The following is a 19336-nucleotide window of genomic DNA, read 5'->3' as shown; positions in this document are numbered from 1 at the left end:
ATTAATCGTCTTCACGTATATGAAAAAGTATCTTATGTGAAATAGATAAAATGTTTTTTTTAAGATTTGAATTTACCGCCTTAACTGATTATTCTACACATATCCATATGTCATTAGTGTCACTCTGTGGTGTCACTTGTGCTACACATATGTGATGCTATGTATGTCTGTGTATATATTTAATACATAACCTCATTATAACTAATTATAATTGAAGAATTATTTTATAATTATTAATCAGAGATAACGAGGAAGTTTTAGTACTTTTATGGTTTCTGCCAACACCATGCCAGCCGCTATAACCGACAACAACAAAGCGGATCGTTCTGAACAAATGTGGAAAGTTCTCAAAGCCCACATTTTACGAGAACGTGCGCGAAAGAAGCAAGAAAGAGAGGCCGAAGTTGAAGAAGAACGTTTACGCAAAGAACGAGAAGCTCGAGAACAACAAGACGTTATGACATTGGGTGAAACCCGAGAGCAAATCTCACAGTTAGAAACTAAACTTCAAAAACTGAAAGAAGAAAAGCACCAGTTATTTTTGCAACTTAAGAAAGTCCTGAATGAGGATGACAACAGAAGAAGACAAAAGGAAAATAAGTGGGTCACATCTTTTTTTTTTAGCAATAATAAAATTGTCATGGTTGCAGTGATGTGCTTGCAATACAAACCTTGCAAACTGGTTTGGTTCACCAACAACTTTATATTTCACAAAACGTGCCAAGGAATGCGTCAGTACCCCAACAACAAGGCACATTCAAAACTGCAGTGAAACGACCACGGAGTCCTAGCCCTCAGCCAGCAGTGCCTGTCTCTTCATATCATCAAGGTTACGGATACAAACCCCAACCAGTTGGAACAGGATCTTATCAGAATTCACCACAGAGTAAGACACTGTTTAAAGTTTTCTGTTGATTGTAGGTGGGTTTTAATTTGTTCTTTGTTTGCAGAGGATGATGGTAGACGTAATGAATTAGTGAGGGCAGTATTGTGGAACAGTGAGTGTTTCAGCACCACTTTAAATTCATTTTTAAAGTGATTAAATATCATACCTCATGATCATGCTTTTTTATTTTGCTAGTGTAAACATTTCTTCCATTTTCCATATTGACGTGTTATTAAATCGTGCATACCAATTTCAGAGACACCTCAATATCCAAGTCAGCCAGCCACGTTCTACTCTGTTTCTCCACAGGATATTTCTATGTATTATCCACTTGGCTCAATTTCGTCGAGGGAACCGACCAGAAGCGTTTACGAGGCGCCGCGGCCCCAGACTTATCACTTAGAACAAAAAATACCAGAACATTACGCACTGAGAGCTCCATCCTCGCACGGACACGTTATCCACGGCAGTTCAATACCTCTCAGCCCAGCTCAGCCAGCTGCAAAGACTGGAAGCATAACTGCTGGATATCCAGTAAGGAGTCAGCAACAGTATCAACAGTCCACTCCAGCTTCGCTGTATACGGCACAAAGCCGTCCTTTGTATCAATCTCCGGGAACTCCAATGAATTATCCACCCCGGGAGTGAGTAGATGAGACAATGTTAGTTGTTAAAATTGTATTGGAGAAGTTGTAATTTGTTTTTACTACTGTCATCGACTGTTTTGTTTGCATAGACAAATTAAAAATATTAATGTAAAGGTAATAGGAATTAATAGATCGTATCAATATATACATTTTGTAATAATATCACACATTAAAGGTCTTGTAGCACTAATTCATTCTAGACAGAAATGCAAATATGATAGTTCTGTTTAATTATCTATTTTTTGAATTCAAGCTCAACAGATTTAAAATTTATTAGTAGTAGTTATTTTGTCATTAAAAATATATTATGTATATCAAAATAAAAAGGATGTTTTCATCATTTTTGATAAAAAACCCTTGAACAAAAGTACAGGTCACGCGTTTTAGGATGGCAAGCGGCTTGGATGCGCAATAAAAGCGCGCCAGCCTGCAGTTTGAAAAGTCTCAGCGACGAAGTCTTATCGGTTTATGACTCAGTTTCAAGAAATGTCCAGGAATTATTTAACCCCGGATAATCATAAAAGCAAGGCCTATCATTTACACACAGATAGACAGTTAACTGGAAATGCAAACAGCTTAAAAGAAACTTAGGTATCTAATTCTTTGTTGTTACGCCACTACAACGACCATTATTTACCGAACCGTTCCAAAGCACCAATCGTGGTGCGCCGGCTCTCGCCATCCTAAAACGCGTGGTATATAACTGTCTAAAGAAGAAGACTAGACTTTCCCTAAAAACAATTGAACATTCACATAAAAAGGACGTTACCAATGTTTGGTACAAAAACTTCCTTTATTTATTAAAAGGAAAGTTGATGTTTTAGAAACATGTAATAAATTATTCTTACACTTTACAATCAACATAATATGAACAAAAGAGCTTCATTAATTACAATCGAGGTGAATTTTTTTTTACTAAAAATATTCTGTTATTTAACTTCAACACTTTTCGTCTCTTCATTATCCCCCAGCACGAGATCTCGTACTCCACTTTTTAAAGTAAATACTACTGGCACATCTGTCAGTATCGGATTTCCGTCTTTCTGCAAGTGTCGAATCCACGATAATAACGAATCTTTACTTGAAGTTCCTGTAGCACATAACGCTAAAATCACGCCATCTTCTTGTTCATGTACTGAAGGAACTTTTTTTAGTAATTTTTTTACTGGAGGTTTAAAGTTAAAAAGTGGTACTTTGATATTGCTGACGTCATCCAAATCTTCTACATCCATTTCAGCAAGTTTCGCATTTTTCCTCAAGATGAAGTAATTTACGGGATAGTTTTTTAGCCACACTTTAAAAGAACCCTCCACATAAATAGGTTCTTTAACATTGTGCTCATTTAATAAACGTTTTTGAGTGGGCGACTGTGCGCTAACAATCCAAGTGTCATCTATAGAGTCCTCTATTTCTTTACTTTGGTACACTGTAATCTGTGACTGCACATCTGCACTAGCGATGCGTTGTATGGCACATTTGGCAAGTTCAAATATATCATCTGGTAGTGGATTGGGTAGAGGCCAAGGTGAAGCATTTTTAAATTTGGGCATCCAATACATCATTCGCCAATACTTTCTCAATGGAAAACCTTTTCTGCCAAAAATATTTGACAATAAATCTTCCATTTCATAATCCGGTATTACACCATTGTCTTCCATTTGTTCAAGCAAATCAATTATGCATTGCTGCTGTTTAGGGTAGTGCATGAACTCAACTTGAAACATGTTGGTTGGTATAAATTTGCCCTTTGGTAAAACATCTATTAAGGCTTTGTAAACTTCCACATCTTTATGAACCCCAAAACTTTCCATATTCTTCAGAGCAGAATAAATAAATTCCACATGACCTCTGCGGTACACATGATCTCTGTTCACAAAAATGTGAATCATATCCAAATATGTTCCTTTATTTTTATTTTCCACATCTTCAAAAGTACCATATATAACAACTTCTTTGGACTTTGAGGTGGTGTTACAGAATCTAACACATAAAATTTGGGTCGCTGCATGTGATGGTAATGCTCTTCTATAGTGTTTCATAGATTTTACCCAAAGGAACGATGTTTTGCTTAGAACTGTGAAGTGTAGTAGTTTGCTTAAAAACATCTTGCAACTTAATGTTCTAGAATCAGTAAAAAACTACTACTAATAATATTTGCATAAAATAAATATAGACATCATTTAATAATGATAATCGACATTAATAACACAAAAATTATTAACACAATTTTAGGTTATATATTGTGTTACGCTACATAACCTCACACATAAGCAGTACAAAAACAAATAACTTAAAACACAAAACTGGTTTTGAGGGTACGTTCCACTTGAAATTTCGTTGCCCCCTGTTTTCTTCTTTATTAAAAATCGATATCTCAGTAATCATTAATGCATAGTTCATACATGGCAATGGCACACGGACATAAATCTGCATTGAATAGTTCAATAGTTGTGTATATACAGTGTGAGTACTGTGAGTGTGGAAACTTTAACTGGAATAAAATTCATAACTTGGACATATAAGTGATTTGTGTAAAAAATTGGATGATGTTGGCAAACCATTGCCAGGTCGTCAGCATAGATGAATTTTCGGGAATTTGTTGGGGGTAAATCGCTTGTATATAAATTTGTCATTTTCTTAAAAAAATTGTTATGTAAAAGGCCCCACAGACTGCGTTTTTGTTCGACGGTTTTGTTCGACGAACAAGTCTGTTCGAACAAAAACGATGCAAATCTGAAGTGTGTGTCTGGAAAACCGTCGTTTTTGCTCGAGAACAAAAATGAGGAAAATTATCAGGTTTACCCTGAACAAAAACGCAGTCGATGACGCAGAAACCAAAATGCGTACCGAAGCCTCTGTACTATGCCGGCCAAAAAATTTTGGCCGTCATTGTCTGTCAATTCAAAAAAAAAAAATGTAATCCGTACTTTATTGTCATCATGATTACCGTCTTGATTATGAACGTTATTTTTTGGGTGGTAAATTTCAAAACTCAAAATTATTTTGTCATTTCTACTACACAGAACGTTTACCTCAGGTTATCTATGTACGATTGCTCTAATTTTGTTCATTCATGTCGGATTTTTGGAATATCTGAGCTTCAAACAGTTTAAATTGATTGTCAAAATGACAGAAATCGAAAGTAGGGTTACGATCCCTAAAGGTTTATTTACACTTTTCTTGAATGTCAAGAAAGTGACGGCCAAAATTTTGTGGCCGCCATAGTACTATTCGAACTAAAAACATCGGTACCATTTTGTCACGCTTTACAGATTTGTGAGCTAATTTATGTTGATATTTATTTGGCGAGAAGCCGACAAGTCCTTAGATAATGTCGGGCATTCTAATCCAAATCCTTGAACAGTGTAAAATGCAGATTTGCCGCCACCCTGAAAATTTGAACTAAACGACCGACGTTTTTACGTTTCACTTATCAAAATTGGGCTCCGCCTTCGCGCAGCTTTTGTCAAGGTCATCGATCATCTACCAATTTTTCTCATTCATCGTTTAGGTAGTAGGAAAGTCTATCAGAAACTCAGAAACAGGAAAAAAAGTGGGGGTTTCCATTTAAAAAAATTGATATGAGAAATAAAAATTGACCGGTTTCAGCGTTTTCTACAAATGTCATTAGTTTCGACATTACTGAATTTATTCCATAAGTACATAGTTTCCACACTGTATATTAATCATTCGGTTTTTCGATGGCGTTGAAGAAAATGTATTTCAAAAAGATAATTGTGAATGAATCGTAGAGATTTTACAAAAACTATTGTACAATCGATGGACAAATAAAACTGGGACAAAAATGACAATCACATAAGTCAAAATTTACAAATTTGCATGGTTTAATTACGGCTTTATCACAAATAGGTTAACTTTGGTATGACATATTATATAGACACTGACAAATATATTGACAATTCAATGGTCTGATTTACATAGATTAAATTTTAAGTGTCCCAGTTTTATTTGTCCACCGACCGTACAATACACGTCCGTTAGGGCCTTTCTGCCTCGCCAGTATTACTCGACTCGCTCTGCGAGCTCGTCTCACAAAATCTCTGGCTCAGCCGTAAAGGCTATCCTCACGGACTTCTACTGTAAAATACTACATATATGCCGTTCACGATTATTTTAAACACGCAGGAGGCCGCGATATTTTTTTGTTAGATTGGCGTCAGGTCCTGTCATATGACGTTTCGTTTTTAAATATTCGCATTGTTGTCAATTCCGTCATTAATTTAGTTAATAAGAATTTACCCAGAACTCCCCTACAAATATGTATGTTTCATTTCAATTATTTTACTATCCCACCTCCACCCGGCGGCACGGCAATTTTGCCGGAGTACATACACTATTACGGATAATACTATCAAGTAATAGTGCAGTGCTTATCAACATAATTACCGGCGTCTCGCCTCCACATTTTGACTTTTTTGTGTTTTATGTTCTGTGTCAATGTTAAGGAATTTCCTCACGATGTGACATGAGTATAATAATATATGTATATATAATTTGCGGGGTCTTACGGTATCTCGCCGTTTCCGCTTTTTGTAGTGCACCGAGCCGTGGAGAGAGATATTTCTCCTCCACCGTACTAACCACTACATTTTTGAGCCTTTTTAATACACCCTTAATTGCTGGCCGGCCAATTGAAGGGGGGACGGATGGAGATGATGACGGAAAAATGGTCCGCCGTGACTGGTATTCGAACCAGGGACCTGTGCCGTGAGAGTCTACGCTCTTTCCCACTAGGCCACCGTCCGCCCGTCCGTATAATAATATACCTTTTTGAATTTCAACCACCAATGTGTTCTCTAAGTCCAAAATTTTTAAATTTTTAAAAAGAGATTGCGGTACTATTCCTGTTGCTGAAATTATAAATGGTAAAATCGAAATTTTTTCTAAACACCAAAGATTTCTCATAGCAACGGAGAGTTCTAAATATTTATTAATTTTTGTATTATATGTCTGTGTTATATTGTGTGAATTTGGAACAGCTATATCTAAAAGATATGCTTGCTTTTGTTGTTTATTTAAAATAATAATGTCTGGTCTGTTTTGCTGAATGTGAATGTCAGTTAAAACTGTGCGATCAAAATATAATTTGTAATTGTCATTTTCTAAACAACTTTCTGGTTTATAAATGTAATGTGGTTGTGTATCCTTTAATAAATTGAATTTAACTGCTAAATTCATGTGTATAATTTTTGCGAATATATCATGACGTTTTTTATATTCGCTTTGAGCCAAAACGGTGCAAGAAGAAATGATGTGTTCAATGGTTTCCCCTTCAGTTCCGCAAATCCTACATTTATCAATGATCGATTGTAAACCGCATATGTGTTTTTTATAATTTCTTGTATTTATAACACGATCTTGTATTGCAAATATAAAACCCTCAGTCTCAGGATGAATATTTGATTTTTTAAGCCATGCATCTCATGCTTGAATATTAATTTCTGGCTGTTCTAGCTCTTTAAAATATCTCCCATGTAAAGACTTTTGTTTTATATTTGCTATAGTGTCAGGTATATTTGGCTCAACAATTTCTGAAATTATATTATCACTTAAATTTAAAGGTGTGTAACCTTTATCCGCTGAAACCAAAGCATTAAAAAAAGTGTTATCACGAGCTCTATTGAGAAAATAATTTTTTAGTGAAGCAATTTGATTGTGTTGTAGAATTTCTAGATTTGAAAAACCCCTACCACCATTTTCGCGTGGTAAATTAAATCTTTCAATAGCAGATTTGGGGTGATGTTTACAAAATTTTGTAAAGAGAACTCTAGTTTGAATATTTATATTCTGTAAATTAGTTTTAGACCATTTTATAACACCAAAAGAATAGGTCAACAATGGAACAGCATATGTATTAACTGCTTTAATTAAATTATTACCGTTTAATTTTGATTTTAAAATAGATTTAATTCTTAAATAAAATTACAATTTTACGATTATTGTTCCTAATGCGTTCAATTATTTAAAAAGTGTAACAACTTGGGAGCAGTGTTCGGTTCAGTTATAACCTAAAATAGATTTATTAAGACAAATCACAATATTGCCAACTAAAATGTCAGATTTTCATAGATAGTCCGAATTTGAAATAAACCATTGCACATTGATTTGACAATTTTCAAAATCTCGCGACTATGAATTGTCAAAAAATGTCAACTCTATCCTGGTTACAGAGTTGCCACATAAATTTTTAGTTGCCATACTTATCCACAATCATTTTGAATCACCCAATGTAATCTGTCATAGTTCCTTTCCCTAGTTGGTTTTGAAAACAATATGTTTCTAGTTAATTTATTTATTTGACATTTATTATGGCAAGTTTTGTGCCCCAAGACAAATTATCAGAATTATGTGAAAGTTCCACTGAAAGTGAAATACCGAACAGACATTTACAGAACAATTTTGGTGCTGAAGCAGTACTGGAAAATGAAGTTGGAGATTCAGAACTTCTCAGTAGCGATAGTAAGATTTCTGTTGACTCCGATGAATGCAAATTGTTAAGGGCCAAAATATCAGATCTGGAATTTCGTTGTAGTAATTTGATTTTTGAAAATGAAAAAACTAATATAGAGTAAGTTTAATTTGATTGAAGTATGTAATTAAGTATATTTGAAGTTTGTCAGTTTGGCACATGAAAAACATAAAGTGACTCAACTGGAAAGACAGCTCCAGTTTGTTAAAGACAATCAGGCAATTTTTGAAAAATTGAGAGAAGCTTACATCAGTATGAAATACAACGAAGCTTCTGGACGGAAACTTGTAGAAATTAGAGATAAGAGTGTTCAGACTTGGGATGGAGTTCTCTGCCGAGCATGTTTAGATACGGAACGATTAAGAAGCGAATTAGAACGAGCTAAAGCTAAATATAACGATTGTGTTGTAATTAAGAGGTAATTTTATTTGCTAATTTTTTTTAACAATCCTACCACAGGATTTTCCATCGATAATTTATTAGGGATGAAATGGATAAAATAAATACAACGGTCCAAGCGCTAAAAAGCTACATCAGCGACCAAGAATCACAAACCGTCGATGAAATTATCGGAGAGGAACTCGCAGTTCAATTCATTACGAATGAATGTAAAAGTAATTCCAACGTGGACACAAAGAAAACTCAAACGGAAAATGAAAAACCAAGGTGGTGACCTAGTAAATTTAAGACTTTTATTGTTTTATCTTACATTTTAGAAATCATGAACTAAATTCGAACCGCTCAAGAAGTCAGTCTGTTGACAGAGGCACAAAGAAAATTAATTTAACACGTAGTCGTAAATACAAATGTAAAATTAGTAAAAGTTCCGTTGATGTAGGGGAGCCAAACAATATTAAGAAGCGAATGCATTAAGACATTCACTGTTCAGATGTTAATGTATTATTAATCTGTGAATTATTACATTAGAATGAATATACATATGGCCGTCAATTTTATTATTCAACAATTAAATATTGCATTCTCGAACGTGATTCTACAATGTGGGCAACAAAAAGAGATAAAGCGTGGATATGAAAAACAAAATTTGTGAAAACGTGCTGCGTAAAGTAATTAACTGTCTCTTGTCAATTAGGACATTACGTGAATTTTATTTTGACCCCGACCTGCTAGATAGGCAGAGAGTCTAGGTATAGTAATTACAATTACACTGCAGTATTTTTCAAATCTGGACCAATCAAAGTGATTTTATAGTGAAAAAACACCCTACTGCAGTAGGAGAGTTTTTCAACCAATCATTGTCCGTCACTCAACAATGACTACTAAATTTCAACTGGAAAAATCAATCTAATCAAAATTTTTCCAGACCGTATGGTCCTATGAAATCGCGAAGCTAGATGGTTTAAATGGCAAAATGTTATAGCAACGGGTTTAATATGACAACCAAATAAAAAGTCTAAAATTTACTCGAGTTTGTTGCCAATTTATCTCGTAACATTGGTCAAAAGCCACTCGTGTGCGACTCATGGTTTTTGTAGCCTATTCATAACCATTTAATTTGATGTATAAATAATTAAAATCCTCCAATAAATAAGAGACTTATGGACTCATCTTTTTTTTGGGGACACCTGTATAATGACCCTGTATTATAGTGAAGAAACACCCTACTGCAGGAGAGTTTTTCAGCGAAAAAATGTAAGTAGGTATGTCAAAATGAAACGTCAAATTTATTATGTTAAAATGAAATGTCAAATTAATATTAAATCGATACACACGTGTAACAAACAAGGTGTTTGTTATCGATGTCCAAACATACAGTTTTGGGTAAATCTCCAAAACCGTTGTATACTCAATAAAAAGCACAGCTGGGTGTAAAAATTTAATGAGAAATAACAACTATGTACAGGCGTTACAGGTGACCGAAACTCGATGTCTCAGCTCAATTAAAAGAGAAGGAAAGACGATAGTAGAAATCTGAAAAGAGGTTCATAAATAGGATTGAGTAAGGTCCATTTTAAACCAAATTTGCATATTTTTCCATATTTGGAAACTGAAGTGATGACGTCATCGATTTTTTTTTCCAGAAACATACTTATATTTTGGCATATTTAAAAAGAGCTAATTTTTTGGAACAATTTTTGTAAATAAAAAAATTTGCTATCTTGTTTAAATCGTGACGATTGCAAATTTTTGATATTTACAAATTTACATATAATTTTTTAACGGAAAAAGATAGCAAATTTTTTACTTTACAAAATTTGTTCAGAAAAATTAGCTCTTTTTAAATATGTCAAAATATACTATCCGTTTATTAAACTCCCGCTCTGTCAGTGTCAAATTTTTGACTTTTTTTAGGAGTGTACCTATGGTGACATACAGTTTCAGTTGCCTGTAGTTAATTCTTTTCTTTCCAAACAATAACACTACCCGACATGATTTTTCTAACTGACCCAAGTATGAGAATTTCTTATACCTTTCATTTATTAGAACTATATGACACCCGATTTCCATATTCCATCACGTCACGTTTGCGAACTAGACAAATATGAACATTTTTTATGTACTCGTGTATAATAATATATTCATTGTAAATTCATTTCTCTTATAAGCATGAAGAGTACACTAGAAGGTGCAAAATTAAGTAGGCTTAAGTTGTGTTTGGGATATGTACCAGGGGATATGGTATCCCGCTATGATGGGTGATTTTTGTTGGGTTCTTCAAAAGGAAGATGATAGCCCGCATAAAAGAAAAAAATTAATTTGTTTTTTATTGGATTGTACTGGTACTTAATCGTCCTTAGTCTGTTAACAATTTGCAATAGAATTATCATTGGTTTTTAAGTTTTTTTACTGTTTTAATAAAAATAACATTAATGCATATAGGTTGTCACATGTTATTCCTAACTCGGAATCTAGACGTGCTAGAATAAATCTGTTGACGTTTATAGAATCAACAGACCCTAATTACCCCAGATTAGGTGTTTTCACTGCAATTATAAAAAAAAATCAAAAATGTCGGGTAGTGTAATTAACAATACCGTGCTTCTCTCTGGCCGTTAACAGTATTCTTTTATGTTTCATATCTTTTTCTTCTTCAGTCATTTCGTGTAAGTAATACCTACTTTGAATGAAAGAAAGCGAATTTATTAAACTTAACTTCAAATATGAAGTTTAAAATTTTTGCGCAAACGTTAAAGTAAAAATTACTAGTCTCAGAACGGCAGTGCGGCAACTTGCAAACACTTTGACAGTGCGGGAGAGGTATATACCATTCACGATGTTTTGGCATAAGGGGAGGCTATGATTTCATTTTTTAACGTTGGATACATGTTTGATTTCTGTCATCTCTGCTGTCACGAAAGTGCCTGACATGCGGACTATCAAAATGAACGTAACATGTTGCCGAATTTACCGTAATCATAATTAAGCGACTTTAAGACGTATTGATGGTGTTTGTATTAGACTGCAGAACATATTTTCAGTAAGTTATAATGAAGTCAAGTTTTTTTTGTGTATAAATTGATTCGTAGGTGAGTACAAGAAAAAAATGTAACACGGATAGTGAAGGAAGAAACAACGACCCAATTGGCACAGGGGTTTTGTAAGACCTATTATAACTTCCCGATAGAGTTGTGAATTTATGGCTTGAGTCTATTTTGAAATGCACTCCTGAAATTTGCCAATATTTTTGTAGATATTGGAAAGAACTTATTTCGGAAGATTGGGCAAAATTAATGTGAAATCTTTCATTTGAAAACGTTTTTCCTTTAATAATTTCATTAGGAGAATCTGACTCGGAATTTGATTGGGATTTTGAAGCAGGTAATGATGATCCAGAATTTTCTAATGAAATTATGGAAGTTGAATAGTTTTGTTCTTTTTTGTCATAGACGATGGATGTGTAAATATTTTGCAGAAAGATTCGAATAAAGTAAGGCTTAATAAGTAGGTACAAGATTTTATACAATCTAGTTCTAGGAATGTTTTGGTTAAAATGAAAAATTCATTGAGAAGTTACTAACTGGTTGGTTAAGACACTGTATAGGTGGGTTATCTAAGTGGTGCATAAATTAACAGGAGCCACTTCGTCTTTCGGTCCCGGTCCCTACTATTCTGTAGTTTGTTCAAGTCAGTTTCCTGTTTTGTTAAATTGGAATAAAAATGTGTGAGTATTGTTATATTGCAAACTAGTAAAACTGACAACAATGCACTTGACAATGACGCAGTTTATAACCTCAAACTTAGAAAAACATAACCTAATTCAACAGACAGCTTTACTGCCAACTTAAATGCACTTTTTCCATGGCCTCCCCTTATGCCAAAACATCGTGAATGGCATATATGTTTCTGGGAAAAAACCCTGTACAAAACTGATGAAAAACGATGAATAAATGAGTGTGTCTCTGTACCAAAAGGGAATTGATGAAAAAATGTCTTAAACTAAAACTAGTGGTCGGTTTATACATAACACTCGTCTCCTTCGTCGACTCGTGTAATTTTCGACTGTAATTACACAAGAGGTATCATTTAGTCGGATAAATATTTTTTGCAACGAAAACGTATTGCTTAGCAATTAGACGAGAAAAATTGGCACGATAAAAGCACGACGGCCGTAGGCCGGAGTTGATTTTATCCTGCCAATTTTTCGAGTCTAATTGTCAAGCAATTAGTTTGAGTTGCAAATAAATAAGAGACAATTTAATGAATGAACAATACAAATTTATTTTTTTTATTTGGTATTAAAGGTATTAGATGCCTAAAGGTATAAGTTACCTGAATGTTTTTGCCGGATAAAAGTTAGGGCAAACTTTTATCCGCTGTCAAAGTGACAAAATCACAGCGCCTTATGAGATTTTTTATACATGAATTAAATTGTCGTTGCAAAAGCTACTTATGTCTTAAATGACAAATTTTGTCGGAAAAAATTAGACCACTTATACAGGGTGATCCAAACTTTTTTTAAAATGCTCTAGCAACTTTATTTCTTGTCCGATTTCAATAAGCGATATATCAAATGAAAAGGTGTTTAAGGGGCTATGAACTGCCATGCAATATTTATTTTTTAAAGTAGCAGTTTAAGTGGGGTGATATTTAACTTTCTTATTTTAAATGGTGACATATGTTTTTCATTACTTATTTTTGAAGTCACTATTTTTCTAAACATTGCTGTATAAAAATATTATTTGTTTTTTGAAAAGTTTTGAAGAAATAAAAATGTTTAATAAATAATAATTGAGACATTTTAACGAAAAAGCGAATAAAATCAAGTTGCTTTGTGAGACCTGTCAGCTAGAGCTAATCGTCAGTAAAAATGAATACCTTTGAAGAAATGACCGACATGCTACATGTCAGATCTAAACTCCATTCGAGGTACGGAAACAGCGTGTCCTTGTCAAATTCTTTGCGTAACAAATGCTCTAGCTGACAGCAACTTGATTTTATTCGCTTTTTCATTAAAATGTCTCAAATATTATTTATTAAACATTTTTATTTCTTCAAAACTTTTAAAAAACAAATAATATTTTTATACAGCAATGTTTAGAAAAATAGTGACTTCAAAAATAAGTAATGAAAAACATATGTCACCATTTAAAATAAGAAAGTTAAATATCACCCCACTTAAACTGCTACTTTAAAAAATAAATATTGCATGGCAGTTCATAGCCCCTTAAACACCTTTTCATTTGATATATCGCTTATTGAAATCAGTCAAGAAATAAAGTTGCTAGAGCATTTTAAAATAAGTTTGGATCACCCTGTATACAGGATGGTCCCGATATAACCTGCCAGAAGAAATCTAGTAATAGGTGACGTTGAGTAGAACTCATACACGAAAAATGTTTCTAATAAAAGTCTTTTCGTTTTCGAGATAAAACTAATTGAAAATTTGGTCAACATTTGCTGTACGCTAATGAGTTAATCGGTTTTAAAAAGGTAATTCTGGTTACTTGGCTGCAATTTCTTTAGCAACGGTACCTGTAACACCTATGATATTTGTCAAGTTTAATTTTAAATTTGCGAATCCTTCAAAAAGTTATGAAATTCACAAAACAAGAACACGCCGATTTGCATTTACTTTATGACGAAACACGTGGCAATTCAAGACCGGCAAGGCGACCATAAGGCGAGCGTTTTCCTGAAGGGGTCCTTCCGTCCCGTTGTACTTTTGTGTTGCTACATCTGCATTTATGTGACTTTGGTTCTGACTGATTCCAATACGATGGCGTCCCCGATCCTCCATTTAACCCCTCTGGATTTTAATTTTTAGGGCCACACGAAAGATTTGGTATACGAAGTTGAAATAAATACAAAAGGCCAACTCCAGAAACGCGTAACAGACGCCGCGAACCAGATTCGTAAAAACCCAGAAATGCTGAATTCCGTTTATGAAAATTGGTACCGGCGTACTCAAATGTGCTTAAATTTAAATGCCAACGGAAGGCACACAGAACATTTATTATAAAATAATTTTTCTAGTCTAGTTTACCTTTCATTAGTTAGTAGATATTCTCAGTTAGAGTTGAAAGTACGAATATGTAAAGTGTAAATAAATTTATTCAATACATTATTTTGACTATTTAACCACAATTAACACGATACTCTTATTACACAGTTCTTCCATAATTTTGCACACACTACCTCTACATTTATTTACACATTGAGGTACACCACTTTATTTATTACCAATTCATCTCAGTCTACAAAATCAGCTTTTGTACCTAAATAAGCTGGTGAATTAACGCACACAGTGTACAGCGTTTTCAATAAATGTCATTAATTTGATTTAGTTTGTCAGATTTGAGATTTGTCATAAACGATTCAGGTACCTATGTTGCTTAGATACTGTCATCCTTACAAACACCAACAATTAATTCCTGAGTAGGTACGTATTTTTGTAATCAGCAGCGTCGAATGGGTGTGGATAGGGGTTAATTTATCCACATTATTTTGGACCTAATGAAAAGGGGTTTTTGGGACTTGTTAGATCCTTCTAATGGCGCAGAATTTTTTTGGCAGGTTATATCGGGACCATCCTGTATTATTACATATACAGGGTCTATCAGAACTGGCGGACCAAAATAATATGGTGAAATCATCATCTTCGGGGAATAATAGGAAAAATATTTTCAAAAATCCATCCTCGTATTTTAAAATAAGAGCGTTTTTAATTGACCAATCGCTTGTAGATATAAAATTACCTTAAAAAATTATACCGGGTGTAGAATTGGTTTACGAGACTAAGGGCCGGTTGCACCAAAGCCAGTTAAAGTTAACTGTGGGTTAAAATGCTTCGTTACTTTAGTTACCTATTGTTATAACAATGTTTTCGAATATTTTAATCTGTAGTTAAATTTAACTCACGTTGGTGCAACCGGCCAATAGGATTTTACATGTAAAAATAAAGAGTTTCAATTATTGGCTCCCCTAATAATTTTATGCCAAAATAGTCAAAATGAAAGTTAGAGAGAATTAAAAATACTGTCTAATTCCACTCTTTGTTTTTTTCTAACATCTTGTGGTACTGAAAGAAAAGCAAGAAAAGCGTTAACACAAAAATACTAAAAAGTAGCACTAGCCATGAAATTTGACTTTTAAAATACTATGTATTTGTCGGATGGTTTCTCTATTATTTAATTGTCTTTTAATTTGCCTTTCAAATGAAGTCGTACAGGACTACAGGATGAATGAAAAGGTATCTTCCATTAAATGCTCAAACTTCTCTACAATTCTTCCAATTGTTTCTGTGGCAGGAATTCATCGGTCTGGGAAACCTGAAGCAAATGTTGCTTAGAAGTTGCTTAAAAAAGATCCTCCATAATAACATTTAAAGAAAGAAAAACAATTTCATGCTTAGTAATACTTTTTACTGTTTTTGTGTCAACTTTTTTCTTGCCTTTCTTTCAGTACCACAAGATGTTAAAAAAAAAGTAAGACTCAAACTAGACAGCAATTTTAATTCTCTCCAACTTTCATTTTAACTATTTTGCCGTAAAATTATTAGGGGAGCCAATAATTGAAACTCTTTATTTTTACATGTAAAATCCTATGTCTCGTAAACCAATTCTACACCCGGTATTAGTAACTATCGAAACAAATTTGATTGTTACAAAGACATAATAATTGAATATTATCTCATAATAAATTATTTCTGACAATTACAAAAGTCATTAAAAACGCTTAATGTTTACTTCTTCAGAATATTGTGACATGCTTGTCTTATATGGACAGTGTGATGAGACTGCCACAGTTGCTGCTCAGGAGTACGCAGTTCGTTTTCCCAATAGGGAACATCCTAGCAGAAATACTATAACCTGAAAAATACTACATATAACCTAAAAACCAACGTCATTGCACAAACAATGCAGATACTCAACAATGCATATGCATCATTTGAAATGCATCCATAGTTACAAATAAAGCAGGAAAACTAATTTATAGGTAACTTAACATCAACAACAGGATTGGTCAGTTTAAATTGCTTCTTTCCTAATTAAGATAGATTTTTTTGAACATTTTTCCTATTATTCCCAGAAGATGATGAATTCACCGCATTTTGGTCTGCCAGTGCTGATAGACCCTGTATACGGGGTCATTATAAATAAATGTACCATCGAAGGTGGCCGTGCGCTATGCTTTAGGAGTTTAGATCAGTTTAGATGCGCCGTTACGCCCGCGCCCACGAGTTGTTACAAACATTTATAATGACCCCGTACGTGTTTCACGTAATAGTACAGATAGAGAGAATTTCGGGCATCATTTTTCTGTCATTTCAAAAAATTGCGACGTAAATCACTCTTTATTGTCAACGTGACATTCAAAGGTCAAATTTTGAAATTTATTTCCTGTTTACGTCAATCGCATGTCAATCAAAATCGTCGCAAACGGTAAAATTGAGGTTAATAATGTAAAGCCTATTTTACATTTTTTGACGGTATATTGACAGTGATGCCCGAAATTCTGTGTCTCGAACTGTACGAGCCTGACGATCTCAAAATGCAACCCAATATCCGATTTGCATGAGTAACTAGGTGTAATAAATCATGTTTTGACAAAAAGTAGTTTGGGCATCCCTGAATTTTAAATGTTTTCCCTTTTTCTACATTTGCCGAAAAGAGCTCTAGCGATTGTGTTAGTTAGGAGTGTCCAAAACCACAATTAATAATTTAGTTCCCATTGTGAAATGTATTTTGTGTTGCGTTTAGACTTCGTCAAGCTCGTACTCTTACGTGAAACACGTATAAAAAAGATTATGTCAAAATGAAACGTCAAATTTATTATGTCAAAATGAAATGTCAAATGTAATGCTTCGCTAACGCTCTTACTTAATCTTGCTATACTCGTCTAGTAAACTTCCACTTTTCTGAACTCGTAACGTAATCTATCGGGCCTTCAAATAAATATATATTTAGAGTAGGCGTAGGCGACATTCTAATTCTGTTAACAGTGTAAAGTAATTTTTGTAGGTAACCAATTAGGACCGGTTTTTCAATCGATGATTAATTTTTGATTAAGGTTTAATTTGTAATTAACGCAATTTTACCGTTTTTCAACCTATGATTAACAAAAATGTTTATGTTTATTCCTGATTAACTTAATCATACGATGTTCTATGAATTAATCGGAATTTGATGATTAACGTCAGAAGTGACATTGCCGATTTATTGAAAATTTTTGATTAAAACAATCAGCAAAGAATAATGATCGATTATCTTTATGGCATTAATACTTATAGTACCGATGAAGAGCCACGGAGGCGAAAAACTATACGTTTCAGTCCCAATCACTTCGAAGAATGGGACCAAAAAGATTTTTTTAGTCACTTTCGTTTGTCTTCGCAAACAGTAGAAAGATTGTTAGAAAAAATAGAAGAAGCTATTTCCTATCCAACTATCCGATGAGTGTTACGGAGTAATCTGTATCAAATTCAGGTGTTACCAGCAAAATTTTTGTTTCAGAAATGACTGTCTATCGCCTCAAAATTAGTTTCTTTTGAGTCTGCGATTTTATGCAACAGGATCATTCGTGGCTGGAGAGTTTTGTGATGCACACAAATCTACAACCAGTGAAACTGTTTTGTGCTTTTTATTTTTTTCAATTTTCAACAATATGCTTATTTTGTGCCACTAGGCTCACAAGCAATTGCTCTTCCTCTTCAGAGAAATTGCCAGATCGCTTAGTTGAATTACTCACATTTGTACTCGCCATGCTAACTACAAAACGATCTTTCATTTTGATAAATCCTACATGTTTAATACATTTACTTATCCAAGAAATGGTTTTTAACTAAAATTACCATGAACCAAAATTACAAATTTGAAATTGTCAAATCACAAACCGCCAAGTTGTCAGATTTGACAGAAAAGCATCAGAAAAGTTAATACCAACGTGACAAACTTTCGATTAATTTTTAGTTAGTTAATCATAATTGAATTTTGGTTTGAAAAACACTATCCATGATTAATTTGAAATTAATCAAGAAGTAACGATTAGCTAATCAAAATGTTAATCATCGATTGAAAAACCGGCCCTTATTCTCTGGAGTTACACAGGTTACATAGTAAGCTTTTTCCCAATTTCATATTGTCATATTCCGTGGAGGGGGAATAGGGAGAATGCACTACAAAAATTAAAAATACAGGGTGATCAAGAAGGACTGTTTAAGTTGGTAACACTGAATGGTATTTTAAATCGTATAACAGGAGTAACTTTCGGTTGTTGATGGCTTGTCGTTGTTAATGCTATACCTATATCAGATATTTGTCAAATAAACCAACAAAACATATCCGGTTGCAGTGTTATAAATAACCGAATTAAAAATTTTTCTTAATTGTACTGCCAATTTAAACAGTCCTTCTTGATCACCCGGTATTTGCTAACCTAATTGTATTTCGTTAAAATGTCAGATGTTTCTTGTGTCATTTTCAACGCTGGAAAAATGTTGCAAACAATTGAATTTCCATAGGTCGCTCTAAATATACATTTATTTGCAGGCCCGTTACTATTAACGGAATTCGAACCCAATCGGTAGAATTTAATGTAGTGGGCGAGTTGAATTCAAAAATACAGACCTACAGACGCCATCTTGTGGACTAGAACCCCACATGGTCAATTACTTTACACAAAATTAACCAGGAGAACGAGAAGAATCCAACGAGCCTAGAATCATTCCCGCAGCTCCAATAATAATTAGTGAGATCCTTTGCAAATCGGATGTTATTGGGGAAGGTCCAAAATGCAAATGGATTCCAATGATTCCAATGATCCAATGATGAAAGTTATGTGCAAAGAAGTTGTGTCTTTTGGTTTTTTGCTATTTTCTCGAAAACTATTAGTTCAATTGTAAATCTTTTCAGC

The 19336-nt window shown here is 33.8% G+C and overlaps 3 protein-coding genes across 3 annotated transcripts; 2 read left to right on the top strand and 1 right to left on the bottom strand.

Annotated features, from left to right (window-relative positions):
- Positions 1-110: 110 nt before the first annotated feature.
- LOC138123440 (G protein pathway suppressor 2) lies at positions 111-1873 on the top strand. The gene is made up of 4 exons (XM_069038197.1): positions 111-600; positions 651-886; positions 951-998; positions 1143-1873. The coding sequence occupies exons 1-4, from the start codon at positions 269-271 to the stop codon at positions 1532-1534; spliced, it is 1008 nt and encodes a 335-aa protein (XP_068894298.1). The 5' UTR covers positions 111-268; the 3' UTR covers positions 1535-1873.
- A 434-nt stretch (positions 1874-2307) lies between these two features.
- Positions 2308-4681, bottom strand: ECSIT (evolutionarily conserved signaling intermediate in Toll pathway, mitochondrial). The gene is made up of 2 exons (XM_069038183.1): positions 3833-4681; positions 2308-3654 (listed from the first exon to the last, which is right to left on the bottom strand). The coding sequence occupies exons 1-2, from the start codon at positions 3964-3966 to the stop codon at positions 2463-2465; spliced, it is 1326 nt and encodes a 441-aa protein (XP_068894284.1). The 5' UTR covers positions 3967-4681; the 3' UTR covers positions 2308-2462.
- A 3124-nt stretch (positions 4682-7805) lies between these two features.
- Positions 7806-8974, top strand: LOC138123443 (uncharacterized). Its single transcript, XM_069038205.1, has 4 exons — positions 7806-8122; positions 8175-8441; positions 8507-8689; positions 8740-8974. The coding sequence occupies exons 1-4, from the start codon at positions 7863-7865 to the stop codon at positions 8894-8896; spliced, it is 867 nt and encodes a 288-aa protein (XP_068894306.1). The 5' UTR covers positions 7806-7862; the 3' UTR covers positions 8897-8974.
- Positions 8975-19336: the final 10362 nt, after the last annotated feature.

This window comes from Tenebrio molitor, chromosome 2 (genome assembly GCF_963966145.1).
Source record: "Tenebrio molitor chromosome 2, icTenMoli1.1, whole genome shotgun sequence".
Classification (NCBI taxonomy): Eukaryota; Metazoa; Arthropoda; class Insecta; order Coleoptera; family Tenebrionidae; genus Tenebrio; species Tenebrio molitor.
The sequence above is the reverse complement of the archived record's forward strand: the minus strand, read 5'-3'. Positions and strand labels throughout refer to the sequence as shown.

Excerpts from the sequence above, each read along its gene's own strand:
- LOC138123440 (XM_069038197.1), top strand. The coding sequence starts at position 269 with ATGGTTTCTGCCAACACCATGCCAGCCGCTATAACCGACAACAACAAA. Across the intron at positions 601-650 it reads AGAAGACAAAAGGAAAATAA|TGATGTGCTTGCAATACAAA; the intron begins GTGGGTCACATC and ends TCATGGTTGCAG. Across the intron at positions 887-950 it reads TTATCAGAATTCACCACAGA|AGGATGATGGTAGACGTAAT; the intron begins GTAAGACACTGT and ends CTTTGTTTGCAG.
- ECSIT (XM_069038183.1), bottom strand. The coding sequence starts at position 3,966 with ATGCAGATTTATGTCCGTGTGCCATTGCCATGTATGAACTATGCATTA. Across the intron at positions 3,655-3,832 it reads GTACCCTCAAAACCAGTTTT|AACATTAAGTTGCAAGATGT; the intron begins GTGTTTTAAGTT and ends TACTGATTCTAG.
- LOC138123443 (XM_069038205.1), top strand. The coding sequence starts at position 7,863 with ATGGCAAGTTTTGTGCCCCAAGACAAATTATCAGAATTATGTGAAAGT. Across the intron at positions 8,442-8,506 it reads GATTGTGTTGTAATTAAGAG|GGATGAAATGGATAAAATAA; the intron begins GTAATTTTATTT and ends ATAATTTATTAG. Across the intron at positions 8,690-8,739 it reads ACGGAAAATGAAAAACCAAG|AAATCATGAACTAAATTCGA; the intron begins GTGGTGACCTAG and ends CTTACATTTTAG.